The sequence below is a fragment of the Budorcas taxicolor genome, chromosome 5 (assembly GCF_023091745.1).
Source record: "Budorcas taxicolor isolate Tak-1 chromosome 5, Takin1.1, whole genome shotgun sequence".
NCBI classification, from domain to species: Eukaryota; Metazoa; Chordata; class Mammalia; order Artiodactyla; family Bovidae; genus Budorcas; species Budorcas taxicolor.
The window spans coordinates 153,563,773-153,588,898 of NC_068914.1; the positions used below are offsets into that span (position 1 = coordinate 153,563,773).

Consider the following 25,126-nt stretch of genomic DNA (forward strand, 5'->3'; position numbering starts at 1 on the left):
TAAAAAGCTTTGCTCTTTAATTAAAAAAAAGAAGAAAGAATAAAACGGGAAACAGAGGTAAATAAATTAGGAAATACACACACGGAAAAAAAAAACAAACAAAAATAAAGTAAAAAAGGGTTAACTAGGTGGGATGGATAAATCCAGTGCCCAGCGCTGAACCCCAGGCTCCTCCTGACAGAGACGGACACTGGGCAGGGGGAACCCAGGTGAGTGTCAGAACCAGGGAATTAATTCATAACCCAGGAGCCAGATGCTTTCTGGAAGTAGTCTCCATGGATTCTGTCCCAACACCAGAAAGGGGGGACCACAGGCCAAGGACAGTCTCGGGGATCAGTGGTGGCAAAGACCATCTGTGCCCTTCTTGAGGGACATGGAGGTCACTGCCCACTCCCATGTCCTTGTCAGGGGCATAAGAACAGAAAAGTTGGCCTGGCAGGCGGGCGGGACACCTGCTGTCCTGGGAGACCGAGGTCAGATACATACACACACGCCCACGAGGACTCTCAGCCCCACCGCCTCACCACCCCACTCCTCAAGGTCTCTGCGGGGGAGGCAGAGAAGGGACCCTCACGCTCAAGGGGGCACTGGCGAAAGCCCAACACAGAAAGTGGGTGACCTGCATCTCGGGGGTGGGGGGTGGGGACTGCACTGATCTCCTGAGGTCCCCAGGCTCATGAACACCCAGCGGGACCTGCCTCTGACCAGCCGATCCATTCCTCCCAGTGCCTCGGGCCACTTCCTGAGAGCCTGTGAGGACCTGCTGCAGCTCCAGTGCAGTAATGTCCCTCCCGGCCAAGTCAGGCGGCGGCTAGGTGGGGCTGTGGCGTCCAGTGAGTGTAGTCTGCTATCTGGGAGCCTCTGGCAGCCTGGAGGTTGTGGGCAGCGGGGAACGTGAGGGACAGGATTCTCTGTGCTGAGGGTATCCCATCTTCTTGCCATCGGCAAATAAAAAAAAAGAAAAAAAAATTCGAAACAGAATCCATCGTTGGTTTTGTGCTGGGTTTTTTTCTTTTTGTTCTTTTGAGTGGTTTCTTTTCCCCATCTTTTTGTTTTTTTGTTGTTTTTTTTTTAAAGAAAATACAGTGAAGACACTAGAAAGGGGGAGAAAGAAGACAGATAGGTGGGCATCTGCCCCAGTCACCCACCCGCCAGCCACCTTCCGCTCCGGTCTCCCTGGCCCCAAGGCTCTGAGTCAGTCCCTCTCTATAGCACACAGTGCGCTCAGCCGCTCAGTCATGTCCGACTGTTTGTGATGCCATGGACTGTAGCCCACCAGGCTCCTCCATCCATGGGGATTCTCTGGGCAAGAACACTGGAGTGGGTGGCCATGCCTTCCTCGAGGGTCTACCCAACCCAGGGACTGAACCCCAGATCTCCTGCACTGCAGCCGGATTCTTTACCGTCTGAGTCACAGTAGGTGCTCCATTTTCACAGAAAAGACACAGAATCACTTTCTCTCCTCTCTTTTGGTGAACAACCACCCTCCAGCTATATAAGCACCCCACCCTGCCATGAACAGGGCTGGTTCCTGGGCGTGAGGCTGACAAAGGTAAAGCCCGAATGCTGGCCCAGAGCGACCTGCGGAATCCAAAGCAGGTCCACAAAGCAGGCCATATGCAGCTGGTGTGAGGTCAAGCCCGTGAGATGTGAGCTGCTGCCAGCCACGTGTATACTCCCCAGGGAGCTCAGACTACCCCTCCCCGACACACACACACACCCCTCCAAGTTAGTCCCTGCCCCATCTGCCTTCCAGATGGGGCCCCAGTGAGCTGAGCTGTAACATCCCGCCTCAAAGCCTCGTGAACTGCAGGTCCCATCAAGGCTCATACTGACCAGAGGGCGCCCCAGGCCCCCCCGGCCCCAGGGCTGCGGAGGTCACCAAGGGCCTTCTCGGAGAGGAGGTAAACTCCTGACTCCAAGGCTCTACTCTGAGTGGTTTGCATGAATGAAGCGTAATGGCCCAGAGGCTGAGACCAGGGCTAAAGCCCCGGGGAAGGTCACAGGGTGGGCCCTCATGTTCCATCTCTACTACCAACTCCCCAGAACAGTTAGGGCAGCATGGGGGTGGAAGGCTGGCCCCACACAAAGAAAGGGCTTTCCGGCAGAAATTAGCTGGTGTGGCCCGGGCCTGCTCAGAGCACAACCAGGGGTTCCTCCAGGGACCGTGGGGGTCCAGACCTGGCTGGGCTGTGACTGCAGCAGACGTCGACTCACCTAAGCAAATACTGGTCCGATGGGGGCTCCTCCTCATTTCCCGAGGTGGTCAAATGGCACGCTTGTCTGGGGGGAAGGGAGGCAGAAGGGGGGAAGGGAGGCAGAAAGGGGGAAGGGAGGCAGAAGGGTGGGAGGGGCTGAGCTGCTGGCAGGATGACCGGCAAGTCTCTCCCCACTGCGGAGTTCTACCCCGCCAGGCCCCTCACGCGAACAGAGTGAGTGTGCGATCTCAAGCACCCCGGATGTTCACATCTTGTAGACAAGCACGCTGCTCCGGGAGGCCCAGCAGCCGCTCAAGGCCGTGGGCTTCCCAGCTCTCGACCTGTCCTGCTGGGGTGCCACCACCACCTCCGGAGGCCCAGAGCGGCTCTCCCGCCCACCTCTGCCAGACCCCTTCCCCGGGGATCCTCCCTTCCCCACTTTCCTAGTCCACACATAGCCCCTATGTGGGGGCCACCCGATGGGGTCTGACCACCCCTCCATCCTGTGCTGACTGGGGATGGCAGGGGCATGCTGATGGCAGGGACCACGAGCCCCTCTGCTGTGAGCTCCCTGCTACCCACCCGGGCTGGGGCCCCTGGCAGAGGGCTGGGTCTTGACTCCCACTGCCTTGCTGAGGCAGTGGTGAGGCCCAGAAGGGGCTGGGGGCAAGGGCAGCTCACCTGTGAGGCTGAAATCCGGGAGACCTCTTGCCGCCCAGTGAGGTCGGAGGACGAGACGTTGGCGGGCGCGCCTCTGTGTAGCCTCATGCTCACCTTCCTCTCTCTGTCGACCCGTGAGATCGCTCTGGGAGAAGTATTGCCTGGAAGGCAAGGTGGGGGGCAGGGGTAGGGGGAGGAGGGAGAGGGAAGCTGCCCTCAGCACCAGGCCCCGGCTGCCCTGCACCCCCCGCCCTGGAGCCCCCCGCCTGCTGCCCAAGGTGCTCGCTCACCAGCTTGCTGGATACGGGAGGCAGGGGTGGAAGCCACAGGCTCGGCTGCACTGCGGAGCCGGTTGGCGGCGGCCCCCGTGGGCGGGCCAGGGGGCAGGGCCCGGGTCGCCGACCCCCGGAGCTGCCCCATCCTCTCCTCTCGCTCGTGTTCTCGCCGCTCCCGGTCCACGTCCTCGGGGTTTCGGGCTGCACCCTGCGGGCATGATACGAGAGCCCTGGTCAACCCTGCAGGGTCGGGGTGCTCCAGGATCCGGCACTCCATCAGGGTCAGAGCAGGGGAGGCAGGCTGGGGCGGGTGTATGTCTTAGAAACCCTCTGGTCCCACCGCCTCCCCACAAAGCAGGCAGCCTGAGAGACCCGGAGATGCCCCCTGATCACACCGCACAGAGAAAACACAAAGCCACACAACTGCCCAGGAGAAAGCTCGACCTGGGGGGCAGAGGGAGGTCGCTCTGTCCTGGTCTCGTGGGGCCTGGAGTCACAGCTGGGAGGACTGATGCCCCAGGATGGCCAACCAACCTAGGTTCCCCCCGCCCCCATGTACAGAAGGCCCTTGGCTCCCTGCTGCTTCCAAACACAGCAGGGCAGGTGCTTAGAGGCCGAGAAAAGAGTTACAAGGCGAGCTGAAGGCAGGGCCAGGACTCAAACCAGGCCTCTCAGGGCCCAGTTAGGGGGATCTTTTCAAAGGGCTGCTCCTCCCCTGGACCTGGCAATGGTTTCACAACTAAGAGGCCCAAGGGACCCACACAGATGCTGCCTTGCTTGGGATGGGAGCTGGAGAAGGCATGGACTAGATGCCCCGTGGAAGAAAGAAGCCCAGCAGGCAGACGGGGGCAGAAGAGGTACATGAGCCCCTGTGGGGGGCTCTGCCCTCTGGCCACTGCCACCCCCAATGCAGGAGGAAAGGAGAAAGGCCCAGAGAGAGGAGCGCGGCATGGGGGCGGCAGCGGCCGCGTTACCTAGTTGGTCCTGGGGTCGTCCACAGGGAAGGGCAGGGGGCTGGCATGAGGGGGGCCGCATCTGTGGAGGAGAGAGCTACAGGCTGAGTTGGGGGGGCGGGGGCGGCCTGCTCATGGGCCACAGGCTCCTACAACCCTGTCTCTCCCAGAGAACCGGCCGAGAAGGCCTGACTGTCCTTCAGAAATTGGGTGGGGGCTGGCTCTGGACTTCAAAGCAACTCCAGGAGCTAGCGGCTGGGGGATGAGAGGATCCTTGGATCCTACAGAAGAACCAGGGCCCAGAGAGGCCTCAGGAGGCCTGGGGCCGCACAGCTCAGGGCAGAGCTGGGTTACGTCCCAGTCTTGTTCTGCTCCCCATGCTCCCAGAGGACTCGGGCAGAACATTCTAGAGATGTACGTTCTCCGTCCTCCCACCCTCAAGCCTGTCCAGGCAGTCCAGCAAGCACCAGGGCGCCACCGCCTGACCCCCGGTCCTCACCCGGGGCTCCCACCCACTCAGTTAACAGATGGGGAGAGAGAACGACTGAGCCAGAAGCAGGGCCAAACCTGTGACAAGAGCTGCCACGCCCAATCATTGAACATCCCTCGGGGAGGGGGCGCATCCACCCTGCAAGGCAGGTCCGAACTCACTCTCTGGTGGGGGGACACTGAGGCTCAGTGAAGTCAAGTGACTCCCCAGAGGTGCCCAGCCCAGGGGCTGTGGCTGAGCAGAGGGCTGGAGCCCTCGCCCTCCACAGGCTCAGGCCCACAGTGGCCCAGCAGCAGGAGGAGCTGAGTCACTCATTCCGTTTTCCATCCAACCCAAGTGACGCCTCAAGAAATGCACACCAGGGAGGTCTCTTGGCTTTTATTTGCCCATGAGAAGACACAAAAAGTCAACGTCCAAGTCACACGAGCCTTCCCCTGTGTCGTGCAGACCCCTGTCCTCGGCAGTGTCAAAGTTTCCACCTGGCCGGCTGGTTAGACTTCAGAATACAGTGGTTCTGTGCAGCTTCCAGGCTCCAGGTATCCGGGGACTCCAGGGCCCTGATGCTGAACAATACGGCGTTGCCCCTCCAAGGAGGGAAGTTCTCAGTCAAGGACAGGATCCTTCCCATGGAAGAGTTTGCAGCCCTCGGTGCCCAGCATGGTGTCCAGTCTGCTGGTAGGTGCTGGTGAAGGCTTATTGCAGGCAGGGCAAGAGGGGTGATGTGGAAGGAGCTTGGCCTTGAGGTGAAAACATGGAAGGTCCCCAGGGCATGTCCACAGATCCTTCCGCCAAGGGCCGCTGGAGGTGGTCAAGCTCGCCATAGTGGGGACGGGGTCAGAGGTGCCCAGTCATCCAGTCCGATGGCCCTCAAGTCAGAGATTGGTGCGGGAGGTTGGCATCTCTGCTCAGCTTTTGGCTCCAGAGCCTGCCTCGACGGGAACTCCAGGAAAGGGTCAGGGTGCCAGCAACGGGTGCAGACAGTGCTCCCGGCCTGGCTTGAGGCGAGATCTTATAGGCTGGATGGTCCCATGAGAGGCTCTTTGAGGAGCCATCTGGAGCTGCAGGTGCCCCTGGACTTTCTGCGATGACGGATGTGTTCACATCCACCTTGACAGGTGTGGCAGCCACTAGCTGGCCACCTGTGGCTCCTGAGAACTTTAAATATAGCAAACGCAACTGAGGAAGTATGTTTTCAGCTTTAATTAACTTTAATGAAAAATTAGCCACATGTAGCCAGTGGCTACCACATTGGCGGGCACAGGCCGACTTTGCAAAATCCATTCTCGGAGATGTACTAAGAGGAAGGGCCAAACTTGACCCCGAACCAGACTCACGAACACCTCTGTACAAGGGTGAGAGGGTGTGCACAGTGCCCTAAGCAGCGCCCTGGGGTGAGAGCTGCGCTCCTAGCCAGAAGGTCTGCAGTGATGCTGCCACTGCCCATCTCCCACCCCCGGGGCCCTCCAGCCTATGGGACATTTTCATCCTCCGCCCAATCTCCGCCCTGCTCCTTAGGCCACTGTCTGAGAGTCAGAGAGAGCGCCAACCAGAGACCAACCGCCGATCCCAGGGTCCTGGAGAACAAGGCCTTGTCCTGAGCATCCGGCAGAAGGGTGCCCGCCAAGAAAAGAGGCAGTCAGGAGGACACGCACTCCAGGTAGGGGCGTTTAATGAGTTCAGGTTCAATACAGAGGCTGCCGGCGGGGTCTGGCCAAGGCTGTTCCTGGGGTCCACTGCCACCAGGCCCTCCAGGGCAAGGAACATCGTGTCTCTTTCAGGCTCTGTTCATCAGGCAGCTGATTCGTCCCCAAGAATCTCACAGCAGGGGCTCCTCCGCATGCCCTCTCCACTCTACCCCCACCACGTCAAGGGATGTCTCCTCGGGCCTGGCCCCGATGGGCTTGGGCACACCCGGTGATGTCAGAACTGGGGCCCTGCAGTCCAGACCACAGGCCAGTAGTTTTGGGGGGGCAGCTCCTCCACCTCCTCCACGGGCCTATGTGGAGGGCCCTGGGTGCCCAGGGGCGCCGGGCACCTGGAAGGGACAGAGAGAGCACAGCGGAGGCTCAGCCTCTTGGGCTCCCCCACCCTGCCAAGCGGTAAGTCTCGGAGAAGTCAGATCCTGGAGGCGCTTACCAGTACACGGGTGGGTTCGCCGGCCCGGCACAGGGACAGGGGCGGGGGCTGGGCAGTGCAACAGCTCCGCTGTCGCGGGGCTGAGCCTGGCTCGAGGAAGCCCCCTTCTCCAGAAGAGACGTGAAACAAGACACAGGATGTCACAGATTCCGGAGTCCCAGGCCCAGCGGACGAACACTTCTCCCCACCCCACCCCCACGACTCTTAAGAGAGAGAGAGAGAAGAGAGGTGCCTAGCAAGACCCAGTGTGCCACAACCAGTGGGAAGGAAGCCACAACGAAGGGGCCCAGGCTGGCCAAGGGGGACTCAGCGAAGGCCGCCAGCTGGCACGCACAGGGCACCAAGAGCAAGACGCTGCAGGCCAGGATCAAGACAGTGGGGGGGCCCACCAGTGCCATCCGGGCCCCGCTCACCCAGGCGTCCAGGACGGACAGGAGGCCCAGGCGGGCCCTCCTGGGTCCACTGGGAGGCGGCACCCCACCTGGGCCCCGCTGACCGCGGCGGCACAGGCCGTCTGCACGGATGAGGCTGGAGTGGGGGTCACGTGCGCCGTCCGGCTCGCAGCTCCCCGCTTCCGGGAGCCCCGCCCACCACAGGGTCACGCTGGCCCTCCCGGCCCAGGCCGCCACGCCCGCCTCGGCCTGCAGGAGACTCACGAATTTGAGCATGTTCCAGTCGAAGACGTAGTCGTAGGAGAAGCCCTGCCGGTGGAAGAGGTTGCGGAAGAGCTGGCGCAGGTAGGAGTAGTCGGGCTTGTCGTCGAACCGCAGCGAACGGCAGAAGTTGAGGTATGTGGAGAACTCGGCTGGTGCAGGGGGACAGAAGGTGCCGTCGTGAGGCCTGCGCTCCTGGGGCCCCCCGGACGGCGCTGTCCTACCCAGACCCCGCCCCTACAAATGCTCCGGACCCAAGAGGGGTCAAGATGACATCCTCCCTACCACGGTCCATGAGCCCCAAAGACAGTCAAGAACTCGCTGGAAATTCTAAGCCACAGGAGGAAAACTTGGCTTTCCTCCCCTGAAAATCAGAGGCGAGAGGAGGGCCCTTGTGAGACAACAGAGCACACACACACACACAGGTTCCTCTCCCGGGGCTCCTATGGCCCGTGTAATTTCCTAAGTGGTGAGAGCATGAGGAGCATCCTGTCCAGACCTCAACGGAGGAGATTCCAGGTGGCTCCCGGATGGCAGTGGGTCAGCAGAAAGACCAAGCCATGATCAGAAGCTTGGAATGCCCGGGGCCCACCCCCTACCCACTTCCCTAGAGAAGGGAGCGGGGCTGGGAATGGAGTTAATGGTCGCCATGACGATAGGATGAAGCCTCCATAAATACTGCAACAGCATGGGGTCTGGAGGACTTCCTGGTTGGTGACCACATCCCCAGCTCCACTCAGGAAAGAAGCTCCTGCATTCGGGACCCTCCCAGACCTCACTCTACATGTCTCTCTTCAACTGGCTGCTCGTCGGCATCCTTTATCACACCCTTTCATAAACTGGTTAAATTTCCTCGACTTTGGTGAGCCCAATTAACCGACTCCGAAGAGGGAAAACTCAGATTTATAGCCAGCTGATCAGGAGCACAGGCAGCAACCTGGACTCAGGACTGGCATCTGAAGTGTGGCAGGAACAGCCTCATAGGATCGAGCCCTTAACTGCAGGGTCTGACGCTTCCTCCCGGGAGGTAGTGTCGGAAGTGAGTTAAAACGGAGGACACCCAGCTAGTGTCAAGGAAGGTCCAGCGTTGGTCCCGACACTCAGCCCTTGCGAGGAGAGGCAGGAGTGTGGGCTGGGGACACGAGCTGAGCCTGCACAACAACAGAGCTGCGAGTGACGGATGCTGTGGCACCAGGCAGTGGTGGCCCAGGACAGGCTCTGTGCGGCCTTGCTGGGCCCTCAGAAGGGGCCTTGGGGACCGCGGGCTAAGCACGTTGCCCCAGCGGGCTACTCACAGGGGTAGCCTTTGCAGAGGACCTCGATGGGCGTCGACATCTTCTTCTCGCTGATCCGCTCGTACTTCTGGCGCTTGGTGGCCGCTTTGAGGCCCTGCCAGGGCAGGGAGCCCAGGTTGAAGTACATGAGAACGTAGCCCAGACTCTCCAGGTCGTCTCGACGGCTTTGCTCTGCGGAGTCAAGGACAAGGTGAGGGGCAGGGTCCACCTGGGCTCCTGGCTGATGGGGCCAGGACCCCTTTCTCCAGGACCTGCTCTTTGATTGGGGCGAACAACCCACCCTGTGCACTCAGCACGAGCCCACCCCACCCCACCACAGGCTGGTTTGCTGCATTATTACCCCTCCTACAGAGCAGGGGCTTGAGGCTGGGCTTTGCTTACTCAACCTGGGCCTAGTGTCTCCAGCTCAGGCTCTCATTCATTTAGCCACTGTGCAATAGGCACCGCGGGGCCTCCCTGCCCAGCCCACCCTGTGGATAAGGCACAAGCACTGGCATCAGACAGGGCTGGGCCAGACCTGACTTTAACGCTTGCTAAGCAGCATGACCCTAAGTGCCTGTGTCACACGTGAGCCTGCAGTTCCCACCTGTAAAAACGGGGACACGTCCTCGCCCACCAAGGCTGCTGTGGGGATGACTAAGGCACGAGATAAAGAGTGCTTCTTGCGAAGGAGAAGACCTGCCTGTGTGACCAGCCAAGGAATAAATCCAGGCTGCAGAAGGAAGCCAAGGTCCTGGCGGGCAGCCCACAGGTACCCTCTGCCCCCAGGCCTCGCGCACTCACCGATGCCCAGGTGGGTGTTGATGGAGGCGTAGCGGGCAGTGCCAGTCAAGTTCTTGTTTTCCCGGTAGGGGATATGCTGGTGGGTGCGGGCATCCCGGTACTTCTTGGCCAGGCCGAAGTCAATGATGTACACCAAGTTGCCCTTCTTCCCCAGCCCCATGAGGAAGTTGTCAGGCTTGACGTCCCGGTGGATGAAGTTCTTGGAGTGGATGTACTCAATGCGGCTGATCTGGGGGAGGGGACAGCGAGTCACTCAGCAAGTGCTGAGGCAGGGGAGCAGGCCTTGCCAGATGCTCGGAGCCAGGCCTAGACTGGGGGCTGGGGCCCTACAAATGGAAAACACAGCCGTGGTCCCTGCCAATGGATGGGGACCCCTGCCACGGGCAGGGGAGCAAGATCAGTCTGTAATCACCATGTACGACGATTTCAAAGGGGCAGGTCAGGGAAGGCTTCCTGGAGGAAGTGACAGTAGAGAGAAACTCTGATGGAGGGGTTCACTGGATTTGATGTGACACAGGAAAGAAAGCAAGGCGGGAAAGCGAATGGCAAGATCTAGAAGGGAGCCCAGAAAGGCATTCAGGCCTCGTCTGCCTGGCTCTACACCCTTAGGGTACGGAAGAGGCCCTCAAGGAACCAGAGAGGCATTTCAGAGGTTGTTCTGCCAACCAGACTGGGGGGAACAGGAGCACATGGAACCCTAAACTTGGTAGGTAGGGGTGACAGAGATGAAGCACACAGGCAGGATTTAACCCCTGGCTTCTGGAGGATACCAAGGTCAGGGAGACACAGGGGACCTTCCTTTCCTTTTAACAATGTGTTAGAAACACATGTTAATAAATACACACACAATCTGTCTTCCGGCAGGTTGGCCCCCTCCCTGGGCCTCAAGCTTCTGAATATTTCCTAAACTCAAAAAACCTAGACTTTTTTGAGTCTCACGTCCTGAGAGAATCTGACAACCTTCTCTGCGCACACACATTTAACCTAAAATTGGAGGATGTCTGCAGACTTTCTGCAGGGCAGACACAGACACAGATCCTGGGGAACAAGATCTCCGTGTTCCATTCCAGGGCCAGGATTTTGGGGCTTTTTTTTCTTGCTGTGCCACGCAGTATTGTGGGATCTTTGTTCCCTGACCCGGGACTGAACCTGTGCCTCCTGCATTGAGAGCAGAGTCTTAACCACTAGACCACCAGGAAAGTCCCCCGGGCCAGGATCCTGTGCTTTACCTTTTTTTTTTTTTTTTTAAATTTTTCTCCCTTGAATTTATAAAAGAATTAAGGACGCAAGAAATGTTCGTCCATGGGCACTGGTGCCAGGGGTTGTCCCAGGTGACCCCACAAATGGGAGCCACTCCTGAGGAGACAAGGCCCAGCAGCTCACCTATGGCCACTGCATGGGAACAGGCCCGAGGTCTGGGTGACCACAGGCTTTACAGTCACCCAAGGGAAGAGTCCCAGGCCTTCCGGGGAGCCCAGCTGAGCAGGTCTGGAGTGGAAACTGGCAGTCTGTGTTTTAATACCCACCCCCCAGCCATGGCTGACGGTCAAGGTCCCCTGGTCCCGGTCCCACGTCGCTGTCACTGCTTTCTGCTCCAGCATCCTCCGGCTGGGTACCCAGTGCCCCCCGGCCTGAGGGAGGAGTTGGGGGACTCACCATCTGGTCGGCCAGGAGCAGCACGGTCTTGAGGCTGAACTTGCGGGAGCAGAAGTTGAAGAGGTCCTCGAGGCTGGGCCCCAGCAGCTCCATGACCATCACGTTGTAGTCCCCCTCGGCCCCGCACCACTTGATGGATGGGATCCCCACTGTGCGGAGGCGGGGCAGTCAGGCGCCGTTACTCCCCAGCCCACCAGTACCTGGGCCCCTCCCCATGCAAGTGCGCAAGGCACAGGCGCAGAGCTCCCACCCCGACGCCCACGGCCCCTCCGGCCCTCACCTCCCCCCTGCATCATCTTGTAGAATTTGCTCTCGATGTGCAGCTGGGGGTGCTTCGTCTTCACACACTCCAGCTTGATGGCGACTTCTTCACCAGAGGCGATATTGGCACCTGCAGGGGCAGAGGGACCCGGGTCACACTCAGCTGGCCAGGCAGCACCAGGCCAGGACCACTCCGTGTCTGCCCCTGAGCAGCTCGGTATCCCGAGAAGAGGAAGAGGCTGGAAAGGTGGCGGAGGCCCCAGGCTGTATCCAGGGGAAGCAGAGGGACCGAGGGGCACAGAGCAGCTCCCTGACCCAGCCTGGGCACGAAGGGAGAACCAGAACTGCAGCATGTGCTGCTGGAAGGAGGGAAGGGCTGTGGACCATGCAGAGAACTGGAGGCTGGGGCAGCAGGCAACCGGATGTGAGGGGGTCAGGGAGGGGCCAAAAAACGTTCCCAGACCAGTCAGGCGAGCTGTGTCCTGCAGAGTGGAGCCACTGAGGACTCCTGAGCTGGAGACAGGCGCCGTCAGTGGGGCGTGGAGTCGAGGAGGAGAGCAGGCAGAGACGCAGGGCCGTCTCAAGAAAGATCCCAACCCAAGCTGCAACGGGCCTCAGTTTCCCCACCTGCAGGCACGGGCAAGCTGGGCTGGAGGGCTGGGGGCTAAGCTGAGAGGCCGGCTCCTGCTGGGAGCCAAGGGGAACTAGAGCTGCCATCACTAAACGGTGCAGTCTCAGCACAGAGACAACACAGAACGTCCGGAGGAGGAGACAGCCACTGGGAGAAGGGAGGGCAGGATAAAGCCAGGACCTCAAACCGGGGATGCCCGAGATGGGGCTCCACAACAAACATGCCTGGAACAGCTGGCAATCTGAGGAGAGACAACACAGCTCATGCCACGCACCACAAGTCCTGATAGAGCAGATCACACGGGGGGATAAAAGATCGGAGTGCAAGTTGGCTCAGCCACTTTGGAGGCCAGGTTGGTCTCTGTCTGGTAAAGCTGAACACACACAGACCCTCGGCCAAACCAGGCCACTCCCAAGGGTACATCTTTCAGAAACGCGACCGCCAGGAGGCCAAGCAAGGACCTTTGTACAGCAGCAAAGGACCACAACGTCCAGCGCCAGAAATCAGCCACGAGGTGGGGCAGGCGCCCAGGGACGCCACAGACAGGGGGAGCCAGCACGACGGCTGCGGGGGTGGCTCTCCGCATCCAAACCTTCCCTGAGCAGAGGGCAAAGAGCAGTACCGCTGACAAGGCCAGAAGGTGGAGACACCCGAGAGCCCATGAGCGCAGGCGTGGACCGCCACTCTGCCTGTCCCTAAAAAACGGGCAGGGCACTGACACAGGCTGCGACGTCGACGAACCTCACAAACACGGCGCACGGTGGATCAGCCACACTCCAATGCCCAGAACAGGAGACAAAGGTTAGACTGGTGGCTGCCAGGGACTGGGGGCAGGGGGAAGCAGGACAGGCCACAGGGCAGGCTACCCTGCTTAACAGGTGCAGGGTTTTCTTCTGGGTGATGAAAATGTTTTGGAACTAGACAGGGATGGTGGTCACACACACTGGGATTGTACTAGAGTCAGTGAAGTTGCTCAGCTCAGTCGTGTCCAACTCTGGGATTCCATGGACTGTAGCCTACCAAGCTCCGCCATCCATGGAATTTTCCAGGCAAGAGTACTGGAGTGGAATGCCATTTCCTTCTCCAGGGGATCTTCCCGACCCAGGGATCAAACCCAGGTCTCCTGCACTGCAGGCAGACGCTTTACCATCTGAGCCACCAGGGAAGCCCCTGAGACTGTACTAGGTGCCACTAAATGGTATACTTTTAAAATGGTTAATTGTATATCATCTGAATTTCACCTCAATTTCAGGGGAAAAAAAAAAAAGAGGAAGGAAGAGACAGAAGGATGCAAGCACAATCTTGACTGTTTCAATTTCAAAACATTCCACACTGAAATATATATAGTTTAGGGATATAAACGTAATTAAACTCTTCAACAAAAGGGAATAACTTAAAATGTAAGATTCAGACGGTCCTTACTTCTGTGTGGAAGCAAAGGGCAGGATGGGGTGTGGTTACCTCTGTGTGGGGGGAAGCAGAGGGCAGGATGGGGTGGGGTACTAGGGGTCTTCAGGGTGACAGAGCTGTCTTCCTCCATCTAGTGGTGAGAAGAGTGCCTTAAACCGTGCCCATGTTTTATACATTTAATTTAAAAAATAAAACAATGAGATGTTACAGGAAGGGAGCATTGCTTTTAATTTAGGGATAGGCAAGGTTTCCCAAAGAAAGGGAATGCCAAAGAATGTTCAAACTACTGCACAACTGCACTCATCTCACATACTAGCAAAGTAATGCTCAATATTCTCCAAGCCAGGCTTCAACAGTATGTGAACCAAGAACTTCCAGATGTTCAAACTGGATTTAGAAAAGGCAGAGAAACCAGAGATCAAATAGCCAACATCTGCTGGATCATCAAAAAAGCAAGACAATTCCAGAAAAACATCTACTTCTGAGTTATCGACTACGCCAAAGCCTTTGACTGTGTGGATCTCAACAAACTGTGGGAAATTCTTCCAGAGATGGGAATTTCCAGACCACCTAACCGGTCTCCTGAGAAATCTGTATGCAGGTCAAGAAGCAACAGTTAAAAGTGTACATGGAACAACAGACTGGTTCCAAATCGGGAAAGGAGTACATGAAGGCTGTATACTGTCACCCTGCTTATTTAACTTATATGCAGAGTACATCATGAGAAACGCTGGGCTGGAAGAAGCACAAGAAGGAATCAAGATTGCCGGGAGAAATATCAATAACTTCAGATATGCAGATGACATGACCCTTATGGCAGAAAGTGAAGAATTAAAGAGCCTCTTGATGAAAGTGAAAGAGGAGAGTGAAAAGTTGGGTTAAAACTCAACATTCAGAAAACTAAGATCATGGCATCCGGTCCTATCACTTCATGGCAAATAGATGGGGAAACATTGGTTGGGCTCCAAAATCACTGCAGATGGTGGCTAGAGCCAGAAAATTAAGACAGTTGCTCCCTGGAAGAAAAGCTATGACCAACCTGACAACATATTAAAAAGCAGAGAGCTTATTTTGCCAACAAAGGTCTGTCTAGTCAAAGCTATGGTTTTTCCAGTAGTCATGTATGGATGTGAGAGTTGGACCATAAAGCTGAGTGCCGAAGAATTGATGCTTTTGACCTGTGGTGTTGAAGAAGACTCTGGAGAGTCTCTTGGACTGCAAGGAGATCCAACCAGTCCATCCTAAAGGAGATCAGTCCTGAATATTCATTGGAAGGACTGATGCTGAAGCTGAAACTCCAATACTTCGGCCACCTGATGTGAAGAACTGAAGGTTCTGACAAGACCCTGATGCTGGGAAAGACTGAAGGCAGGAGGAGAAGGGGATGAAAAAGGATGAGATGGTTGATGACATCACCAACTCGATGGACATGAGTTTGAGTACGTTCTGGGGGTTGGTGATGGATAGGGAAGGCTGGTGTGCTGCAGTCCATGGGGTTGCAAAGAGTGGGATACAACTGAGCAACTGAACTGAACTGAAAGGTTTTTTATCCCTGACTTAAAATCCAGAAGCCATTAAAAAAAAAAGTCTCCCTCCCCTCGAAAAGAGCAATCCCTTCCCCATGGCAAAAACCCCAGAAACAAAGTCCAAAGACTTACAGTACATACTCGTAACTTTTATCAATGGCAAAGAACTAATATCACACTTATACTGAGCGCCTACAAATCAGCAGGAAAGAGACCAACAACTCCACAGAAAATAGGCTGAAGGAGTCAAACACACACTTCACAGTAAAAGAAATTATTAGTATAAAAATGGCTTACTCATGAAGACACCCAACCTCCTGTAAGAGAAAATCTAAGTTAATATCCTGAAAGACCAAGTCCATGTAAGCTGGCCTGCATTGCAGGGGCAGGGGGCTCCCCTCCCCAGCAGGCAGGCCCCATATGAACTGGGGAAGCCAGGCTGCAGGGCTGCCTGGCTCCCTCCAGCTTCCACTTGGGGGAGATTAGTCGACACACGCACACACAGGGCAAAACAGGCCTGGATGGGGCTGTGGGCTGTAGGCTGTTTGCAACAGTGAAAGCTTGGAAACAACCCAAATGTCCAGTGCGGGGCCTGGTTAAATAAAGAAAGGCCCATCCATAAAGCGGAACACAATGGAGAAAGAATGAGGAAGCTCTCTGGGTGCAGAAGTGGAAAGATCTCAAAGATATAGGAAGTGAAAAGGCGAAGTATAGAACAGTATGTGTTCTATGCTCGAGGACACAATATGTATCTGTATTTGGTTGTATCTGCATAAAGAAACACTGAAAAGAAACATGAGAAATCCACAAGGCTGGAGCAGGGCAGGAGAGGGAAAGGACATTTCTCTGATACTAAGTTATATGTTGCCCTTTTTTTTTTTTCCCAAAACCTTTGTTAAAATTCACATAAAGTGTACAATTCAGTGGGGTTTTTTTTTGTACATTCACAAGGTTATGCAACCGAGGCCACAATCAATTTTAGAATACTTTCACCATCCTCAAAACACCCATATCTCTTAGTAGTTACTCCCCACCTCCCCCAGCAACTCCCCCAATCTAGGCACCCACGGAGGCACTTTCCGTCTCTATGGATATGCCTACTCCTGCCACTTCATACAAATGGAATCATACAATATGTGATCTTTCGTAACTGGCTTCTTTCACTTAGCATGATTTTGTATTTTGGACTTCGGTTGTGTGTATTTTCATTTCTGAATCATACAAAGTTAAAATTTAAAAAATAAAGCAGATCCCCAAATTCAGTGCGCGATGGGAAGAGACAAAGCACTTTGCAAACTCTAAGGCGCTTCTGAAACATCAACACTCATCTCTGGGGAAAGCCTCGCATGTTTCTGGGGCACAGTAAGGATGCAGGCAGTAGGGGCTGGGGCTCACTGCAGTCTACCAGCCTAGCAGTGGCAGGAAAGGCTGCAAAGGCTCCTGCGGTGTGAGGAGGACTGGGCCAGAGTGGTCACAGCACGTGCAAAGGCCCAACGGGAGTGGGGTGCAGTGAGCTCTGGGTGGTTCTGGTGCAGCTAGCTGGTGCTCGAGGGGGCTGAAGCAGACAGTGGAAGAGGTGAGCGGGGAGGAGATAGGAAGGGTCTCAAGTGCCACAGTCCTAGGCATCAGCCGGAGCCTCTGGGGACCAAGCCTGGCTGCCTTATTACAGGGGTCCTGTGATTCTGTGGTGGGGCCATCCTGCGCACTGCAGAGTGCTCTCCGGCATTCCTGACTCTACCCACCAGCTGCCAGCAGTCCCCCCACCCTGAGCCAAAACAACCAAAACTGCTTCCAGGCCTTGCCAAACGTCTCCTGTGTGACAAAATCTGGCAGTCCCACCCCTTGTTGGGACCACTGGTGTATCAGGAAGGACAGGAGAGGACTTGAAGTTGGGGGGTATCTGCACGGCGGCTGCTGCAACTGTGCAGACGACGGTGGCCCCGCTCAGGCAGGGGGCAGGGACTGGGCGATGCAGGGCCTTCAGCACTTATGATTCAGCAGATTGTGCCGAGAGCAGAGGTCCAGGGGGAACGCCCCTCCCCGAGATGGGGGTGGAGTGAAGGGGAGGGGCCTTTGGGCCCTGTGGGCTCTTACACACCATCCTGCAAGTACTACTGCTTTTATCTCTATTTGACATGTGTGGAAACTGAGACACCAAAGGTCAATCAATGAGCAAATGCTGCACAGCATCCCTGAGCAGGGACCTAAGCTGTTAGGCAAAGGTGTCTGACTCCCACTGCTGCCAAGCTGCCTCCGGGTCCCACCACCCCCACCAGATCCCCGCACTGCCCCTAAACTCTTACCAGGAAGTCACAAGTCCTCTCTCTGACCTCCCTTTCTTCTCACAGCTGTGGACCTGAGGTTCAGATAGGTTAAGTAACTGGCCTGAGGTCACACAGAACCAGCTGGGGCAGAGCCAGGATCTGAAACTTCATCTCTGGAGCTGCTGCTTTTTTCTTGATTTCAATTCCCTAGCATCTCATTCATCACTCAACAGACACACACTGAGCCCTGAGCCGGCCCCGCCTTGGAGCTCAGCTCACCTTCTGTGGCAATGACAATGGATAACTTTGACTAGGCACAAAGTGCCAGGCGGGGGCAGCAGAGGGGGCCCCTTGGTTGGATACAGCAGTTCTGCAGGGAGGTGGGGCAGGAATGAAACACTCTGGAAAACAAATTTGGACACAGAGAAGGGCTTGGCCCTGGCTAGCCCTTGAGGGTCTGGGACCTTGGCAAGTCCTAGGTGGGGAAGAGGATGACCAATCTCACGTGGGGGCTCCCTCAGACACTGGCACAATCAGGGACCTGGCTGGACAGAAGGTGGGGATGAAGCACCCCCCGCAATCACCCACTGCAGCACGCCATCCCCTTCCCATTTAGAACTGAGGCCCAGAGACTAAGAGGTCTAGAGAGTTCCTGAGGGCAGTCGGTCAGCGGCTGGTAGAGTTGGTGGCACAAGCTTGGCCACCTCTGGACCCCATGCAGCCAAGGTGAGGCCCTAGCAAAGCGGGCCACCCCTGCTGGCCAGCCCCCTTCAATGCCAAGGGCGAGGGAGGAGGGACCTGAAGAGGACCACTATAGGTGGGGAAGCCACATCCACAAATGTGCTTGCCCTCGGTCAATCCTGGAAAGCAGGGCCCGGAGGCCGCGCCCAGCCCCACCTGCAGAGGCCATCTGGAGTCAGGCCCAGGCGCCAGCACCAGCGACGAGAATGTGGCCAGAGCTCTGAACAAAGGGAGCCAGCGAGGCCAGCTGGGCAGGCCCTACAATCCCTGTCACCCCCACGCCAGTGAGAGGGGCCCAGGAAGGAGCTGGCAGGACACTGCACCAGGCCGGGGTCCCCGCGGACTGTGCACCGGCGAAGGCTGGACAGTCAGCGGAGAACTGGCTCCTGCCCCTACCCCCCGCTCAGGCCCAAGAGGACCCAGCTCCTCTGATGGTAGCAAATTCTAACCAAGACTGAGGGCTGAGGGACGCCACAGGAAAGCACCACTGCTGGGCTGAGTGCGTGCAGAGGGTCTGTGTGCCATGATCTCACTGCTTCTCGCCACCCTGGAGGCCCCACGACCCCATCCTGTCCAAGGGCACCCAGCGAGGAAAAGAAAGGCCAGTACCCAGAGCCCGGGAGAATTTACTCCAAAGTAAACTGGAGGAGTGAACTTGGACCTAAACTTTAAAATGAGCTAGATGAATACTGGGAATTAAGGCTTCCCTTGGTGGCTCACATGGTGAGGAATCTGCCTCCAATGCGGGGGACACAGGTTTGGTCCCTGGGTTAGGGAGATCCTCTAGAGAAGGAAATGGCAACCCACTCTAGTATTCTTGCCTGAAAATCCCATGGACAGAGGGGCCTGGCGGGCTATAGTCTATGGGGTCGCAGAGAGTCAGACACAACTGAGCAAGTCACACAGATGATTACTGGATAAACAGAAGTCCTGTCCCAGGGAGGACCAGGAACACTAGCTTTCTGAATGCCCTTGGGTTGCCCTCCGTCTCGGGGCCTCAGTTTCCCTTCTGCAAAGAGAAGGCCCAGCGTTGTCTAGAAGCAGGTGTGAATCTGCCAAAAGTCGCCTTAAACCAACGGCTCCAGGCTTCAGTCCTGAGCCCGAAGCTGCCACGATAAGAGGATCCTCTATATTCACCCCAATTTCACAAACGGGAAGGAGACGGGGTACCTCCCTCTTTACCAGATGAGAATGCTGAGGCTCAGAGAGAGAAAATGACTTATCCCAGGTGACAAAGCCCATGAGAAATAGACCAGGGACCTGAACTTGCCCCCCACATCCCAACCTTCTTCTCCCCTGCCACAAGTGAGGCCACTTCACAGGCCTCTGCGTGTCACAGCATCATTTCCTCATTCCTTCATTTTGGAGGCTTTCACTGAACCCCCATGTGCTGAGCCCTGGGGCAAAAGCATGGACGTGAGCCAGTGCCCCGCCCCCACCGCCACAGGAGCTCGGAGTGGCAGACCAAACCTTTCCATCAGCTCCTGCTCGCGCTGTCCCCTCCGCCTCTGCCCTGGGCTCTGCGGTGTTTACAGGAGGGTGGTCTGCTAGGTGTCTGACCATGCCGTGCACATCCGGCTGGCACTTGCCAGCCTACAAGATGCTCTCCTCACGTGCCTCCTGGGGTCCTTGGACAGCCAGGCGGCAGCATCACACAAACCTGCAGCATCGCACAAACCTCCGCGACCACACCAGGCCAGCTCTGGCGGCTCCCTCCCACGTTCTGTCCTCTACACTCTCACTCCTTGGAGAGCTGTGGGTAGAAAGTCTGCCTTTTCTAGTTGTTTCTTCTTTTCTTTTCTGGCCACACCACTTGGCCCACGGGATCTCAGTGCCCTGAGCAGGGATCAAAACTGCGCCCTTGATAGTGAAGCATGGAGTCCTAACCCCTGGACCACTGGAGAGTGCCTTGTCTTTTCTAGTTTTGGAGAGAAGTCTTGGTGGCCAACCTGACCGTTCCACCCTGCCTCGATCTGTAAAGCGGGAACAGCTCGGCATTGTCCCCAGAGGCTGCTGTAAGCAGAGACCACATTTGCACAGGGCTCCCAGCACAAGTACTGCCGGAAGAACGTGGGCATACATGTCTCCCCTGACCTTGATGGGGGAGCAGTGGCTCACTGAGAAGCAGATCTCATATCCCAAGAGGGCAGGGACCAGACCACTGGGTAAGAGAAACCCTCTGAGGTCTGAAGCAACAAGCCAGGCATACTGACCTGTCAGCTTCCTCCGCTCGGGACAGAACTGACCGACGACTCTTTTTCCAGGAGGGAAACTGAAGCACAGATGCTGCCAAGAGCACAGGGACAGCAGCCGGGAGAAACCCCAGGGGCTGCCACCTCGCTCTAACAACTCCCACTCCCGATCAACCAACACAGTCTCTCTGGACCAACAACTGCCAAGGAAGGGTCGTGCCTCCTGACTTCGCCCCCTGCCCCGATCCAGGGCCGCTGAGAAAGTGGCATTCTCCGGGGTCAAGGGCAGGAATGAGATGTCAGTGATTTACTCAATCAAGAACAGGAGACCATGCTCAGCCTTTCAACAGGAAGCACATCCGGGGAGAGAGATTCTAAAAGGTTAAGACCACCACTGCCTCACCCTCGCCCCCGCAGTTACTGGGGAGCCTGCATCATTCCAAAGTCTTCCTGGGCTGAATTCCAGGCGGCCAGACCACAGGGCGAGGCAGGCCAAGCGGGGGAAGCAACAGTGGCCCAGGCCACTTCTGTCCACCAGCATCCTTTTTCCCAGGAGACAAGACAGGGGTGCTAACCCAGCCTGGGCTTTCCCACGCCCAGCTGGAAACCCAGGTCATCTGCAGCTAGAAACCGGGAGTTAAAAATACCTCCCATAGCCCGGATGGCAGCACTGACATCCCGGACGCCCACCCTCCTGCCCTGACTGAGGAGGAGTCCCTTCCTTGGCCTGCCTCACCCGCAGGCTGCAGCTTCCCTCCCCACCTGGGATGGTTCTGGGACAAAGCGACCAAAACACGGTACCAGAGTCAGGTTCTAGCTTCAGAGCATAAAACCTTGGCATCTTTCCTCCAAGTCCCCAGGGCTGTCCCAGGTGCTCCAGACCCACTGAGCTGGAGCCAGAAACACTCACCTAGGTAGATGTCTCCGAAGGACCCGCTCCCAATCTTCCGGCCCAGGCGGTACTTATTCCCCACACGCAGCTCCATGGTTCACTCCTGCAGAGGGAAGGAGAAACGCAGGGTCAGAGAGGAGGGGAGCTGGGAAGGGGATGAGCCCCCAGACCCCACCCCTCCCCCACCAAAAAGGTCTGGCAAAGCCACAAGAAAAAACTCGGGACACTGCGATCTCCATCCAGGCTGGCCTGGAAGGGATTTGGCCTCACTTTGCCTGAGGGCAACCACGTGTCAGCTAGCCCAACAGCCTCCACAGGTGGTGAGGCTATCAGAACAGGTGTCAGTGTAGCTAGGCAGAAGGGAGTTGGAGACAGGTTGCAGGAAAAAGAGCAAGTTCCTTGGGGGACATGCATTTGGGGACCCTCCAATAGGAGTCTCTCAGGGCAGGCTAGTCACAATGGGCAAAGACCCTGAAAGGAAAATCAAGGACAGAGCGGGTGATGGGGAGGGCAGATGCAGAAGCTGATCACCTTGGGGGTGCTGCCATGGCAACCACCAGCTAATTCCAACCTCCAGGGAAAGGAGGACAGAGTGAATGGAGGGTCCCCAAAGGAGTTCCTCAGACCCCTTAGGATGTGGAAATGATGGGGTCCCGGTGACCCCATTCCCACCCCAGGCTTCCAGCACCAAGAACTGAAGGCCAGGTCTCCACAGCCTGGACAGGTCTTCCCAGAGGTAGACTCTGCAAGTTTGCACTGGGCCCCACAAAGAGAGGTCTCCCCAATTCAGGAGGAAGGTCGGAAAGGGGCCCCCTGAACATCCAGCTTCTGGTCTTCTCCCTCTCTCAACCTCGCAACACCAAGAACCGCAACAGGACTCTGCACGGCCTTCTATGGATAGACAGAGTTTGGGGCTGGCTTTCTTCAAGATGAGGAGGGTCTCCTAAGAGAGCCCTGCAGAGCAACCAAGGGGACCAAAGCCAAGTTTTGAGCCGCCCATCAGCTTCTGTGGGGTGGGAGGAGGTCTGGGGGGAAAGTGCCGATCTGAGCACTTCCCTCCCTGTTGTGCCCCACGCTGGGTGTCCAAGCTCTCTGAACAGCAGGGACCACCCTGGGAGGGACCCCTCTGCTCTGGCCTGGGGCAAAGGTCTGGGCACTCTCAAGGTTCTGGCCAGCAGAGGAGGAAACTCCAAGGCTGGGAGGTGAGGTCTTGCTTTGCGGTGGGGGGGGTGCCTATGAAATAAGGAGAGGGTTGTGTGGGGGTCCCCTAAAATCACAGAGTGTCTACAAGACAGCCAGTGTAGACAGCTAGGAAGACGGGCCGCTCTCTACAGACAGGGAACTCAGGAGCAGGGAGGTCACGCAGCCTGCCCACCTCCCCTCCAGCAGCAAGTCTCCTCCCCTAAGGCCCAGACAGGGCTCCTGCTGCCCTACCTGGCGGCCTCCCACCCACCTGCTCATGCCAGGGCCAGGAGGCTGCACAGGAAGGGGGAAAAACGGCACAGAGTCTCGGCCACTTCCCCACATCAAGGACTATCCGGAAAGCCAGACCCACCAGGGAGGGGAGGTGGGAGGAGAGCTTTCTTCCACGAGGTCGTGGTCACTCTCTGCCCCCCAGGGTGGAGGCGAAGAGCCGACAGCTCCTGCCCAGGAGAGACGTCCACCCCAGTGCCAGTTCCCAGGGAGCTGCTGCTAGCCCTTCAGCAGTGGTCACAAGGAAGGAGCCTCCACCCCGCGCTGGCCAAACTCCGGGCTCTCCACCAAGGGCCTCTGCCCACACGCCCCGGCCAGTCTCAGCGGAGGTGCCAGGGCGGCCAGGAGAACCCACTCCACATTTGCGGGAAACTCACTCGCCACACACCTCACACACACACTGTCCTGTGTGGACACTTCAAAGGAAGAAAGAAACGCAGACATGTACTGGGAGCCCCGCTGTGGGGAGGGCACGGGGCGGGGGGTGGGGTGGGGGGAACGCGGGTGTGTACACACACAAACACCGCCACCCCCCTAGTCCGTTTTCCGCCAACGCCAATTCAGAGACCACACATGGCAGCCGGGAAAGCCGCAGGTTCGGAAAGGAACATAAATACACCCGCATCCTATATTACATAAATACCCACGCCGGGTTATATAAATACCCGTGCCCTCCCGTCTGGGTGTCTTACATAAATACACTGCACATGACCCCCCCAGCCCCTCCCCACTTACCCGGCTGTCGGCAGAGAAGGGGAGAAGAGAGGGTGCAAACCACTAGCCCTGCAGGCAACCCACCCCCACCCCCCACCCAGCTCTGTGCCACCACCCAGACCTGCCAGTGTTGCTCCTACACCCCAGGGGCCAGGGCCTCAAGGAGAGCCTAGAGTGTCCCAGCACTGTCCCCAAAAAGCCTCCCAGAGAGCAGAAAGACTTGAGGCGGGAATGGGAGAGGCCTTCCAGTTCTTTGCTGCTTCTTTTTGGGGGGAGGAAGGGGGGGTGGCGCTGGAATAAATGAAGGGGATAAAAAAGGCAGACGTGAAGATTCCAGAGTTTCAACTGGTTGAGAAAAATGAGGCAAACTACCAAGCTGAATGGCACATGGGCAGTTTTCTTACTCCCTGCCCACCTCCCTCCCTGGATCATTAAAATAAAAATTGGAGGGACATCCCAACCAGCCAGCCAAAGGAGCCCCAAGACACAGGCATTTATTGAACGGGTGCAACTTAAGACACTGGGGATCCCCTGGCCGTGTCCCCAAATCCTTCTCCCCAAGGAAGGCTGATCCAAGAATATATGCAAGAAAACTAAGAGAAAAAGTTGGGGAGGGGGCTCACCCCACTTTGAGTTTGGGTGTGAAGAGCTTGGGAATCCACTCTCTAAAGACACCCAGGCACAAACATAGTTTTCTCTTCCACGGGGACTTGCAAAACATGGATTTCTCACACGCAGAAATGGGAGAATCCGATCTGATAAATAACCCCCACCCCTTTCTTTCTCTCCACAAAGGAAAACAAGAGTCGGTGGCTGGGTGACCACACACCCCATCACCCCAGGGCCCCCAAGCGCCCCCATCCAACACGCGGGAGCAGCCCTGCTGACCCCCAGGTCTGGAGCACTCGAGCCAGGAGCGGAGGGGTGGGGGGCGCTGCTGATGGGCTGGTGAAGCCTACCGAAGCCCAGGGTTTGGCCGAGAATCCCGAATCAACAGAATCGGGTGTCCCCGGCACCCCAGTCCCGGACCCCCCCTCCTCCGTCAGCGTCCTCAAATCGCAGCCGGGGGTGGCCGCCTCGGCCGGCCGGGGCCTTGAAGGGTCCAGCTGGGGAGAGAGAGGCGAGCCGGACTGGGGGTGGGGGGGCTCCCCTGGGCAAGCCTGCAAAATAGTCACCCTCCTCTCCTTCTCGTCCCCAGCCGCGCCTTTGTCCTCGCCGGGCCGAGCGGGCGGCGCCCGGGCAGCCCCCCATACCCGAGTGCGAACGCGTGTGTGTCCGCCCTCTCCCCCCTCCCTCTCGCGCAAAAACAAAGAGGCGGAGGGAGCCCCGTTTCCCCCCAGGTTTGCGCCCCTTCGCCAGCCCGCGGCCCCCCAATATTTACCCCGCCGGGAAGGCACCGGTGCCGGGCCGCTGCTCGGGGGGCTGCCGCAGGCGGGGGCGCCCCGCCGGGGCGGATGCCGGAGGATTTGCAGAGCCGCCCGCCGCGCCAGCCTCTCCCGGCCCAGCCGCCGCCGCCGCCGCCGCCGCCGCGCCGCCGCGCTCCGCTCCGCTCGCCCCGGCCGGGTTCAGGATCTGGCTCTCAGCGCCGCCGCCGCCGCAGCCGCCGCCTCCCTCCTCCGGGCCCTCCTGCCCGACCGCCCCCGCCGCCGGCTCGCGCGCTCCCGCCCGGCGCGCACCCGCCGGCTCCCATTGAGCCCCGGGCCCGCCCGCTGATGTCATCCCCGACCCGCCGCCGCCGCCCCGGAGGATTTAAAGGGCCCGCGCCCCCCTTGCTCCCGGGGACGCTGGGGGCCCGCAGCCGGGAAACACGGTTCCCCCAACCAGCCTCGCGAGGAGCGCCTTCCCGGAACGGGGTCTTCCGTGTGGGGCCAGGAAGCGCACAGAGACACGGACACCACTGATCCAGTGGGGGGCACAGGTGGA

At 57.8% G+C, this 25,126-nt stretch overlaps 1 protein-coding gene across 6 annotated transcripts; it reads right to left on the bottom strand.

Moving 5' to 3' along the window:
* On the bottom strand, positions 1 to 24,710 carry CSNK1E (casein kinase 1 epsilon). Of its 6 annotated transcripts, none has more exons than XM_052641371.1 (12): positions 24,585 to 24,710; positions 21,035 to 21,119; positions 11,380 to 11,490; positions 11,100 to 11,248; positions 9,444 to 9,672; positions 8,661 to 8,831; positions 7,369 to 7,517; positions 4,108 to 4,168; positions 3,149 to 3,341; positions 2,880 to 3,019; positions 2,218 to 2,283; positions 1 to 931 (listed from the first exon to the last, which is right to left on the bottom strand). In XM_052641371.1, exons 2-11 carry the CDS (start codon positions 21,108 to 21,110, stop codon positions 2,267 to 2,269), a joined length of 1,296 nt encoding a protein of 431 aa, XP_052497331.1. In that variant the 5' UTR covers positions 21,111 to 21,119; positions 24,585 to 24,710; the 3' UTR covers positions 1 to 931; positions 2,218 to 2,266. The 6 variants fall into 6 exon arrangements, with proteins under 6 accessions (XP_052497331.1, XP_052497330.1, XP_052497333.1 ...); XM_052641370.1 differs by having other exon boundaries at positions 1 to 1,094; XM_052641373.1 differs by lacking the exon at positions 4,108 to 4,168.
* Positions 24,711 to 25,126: the final 416 nt, after the last annotated feature.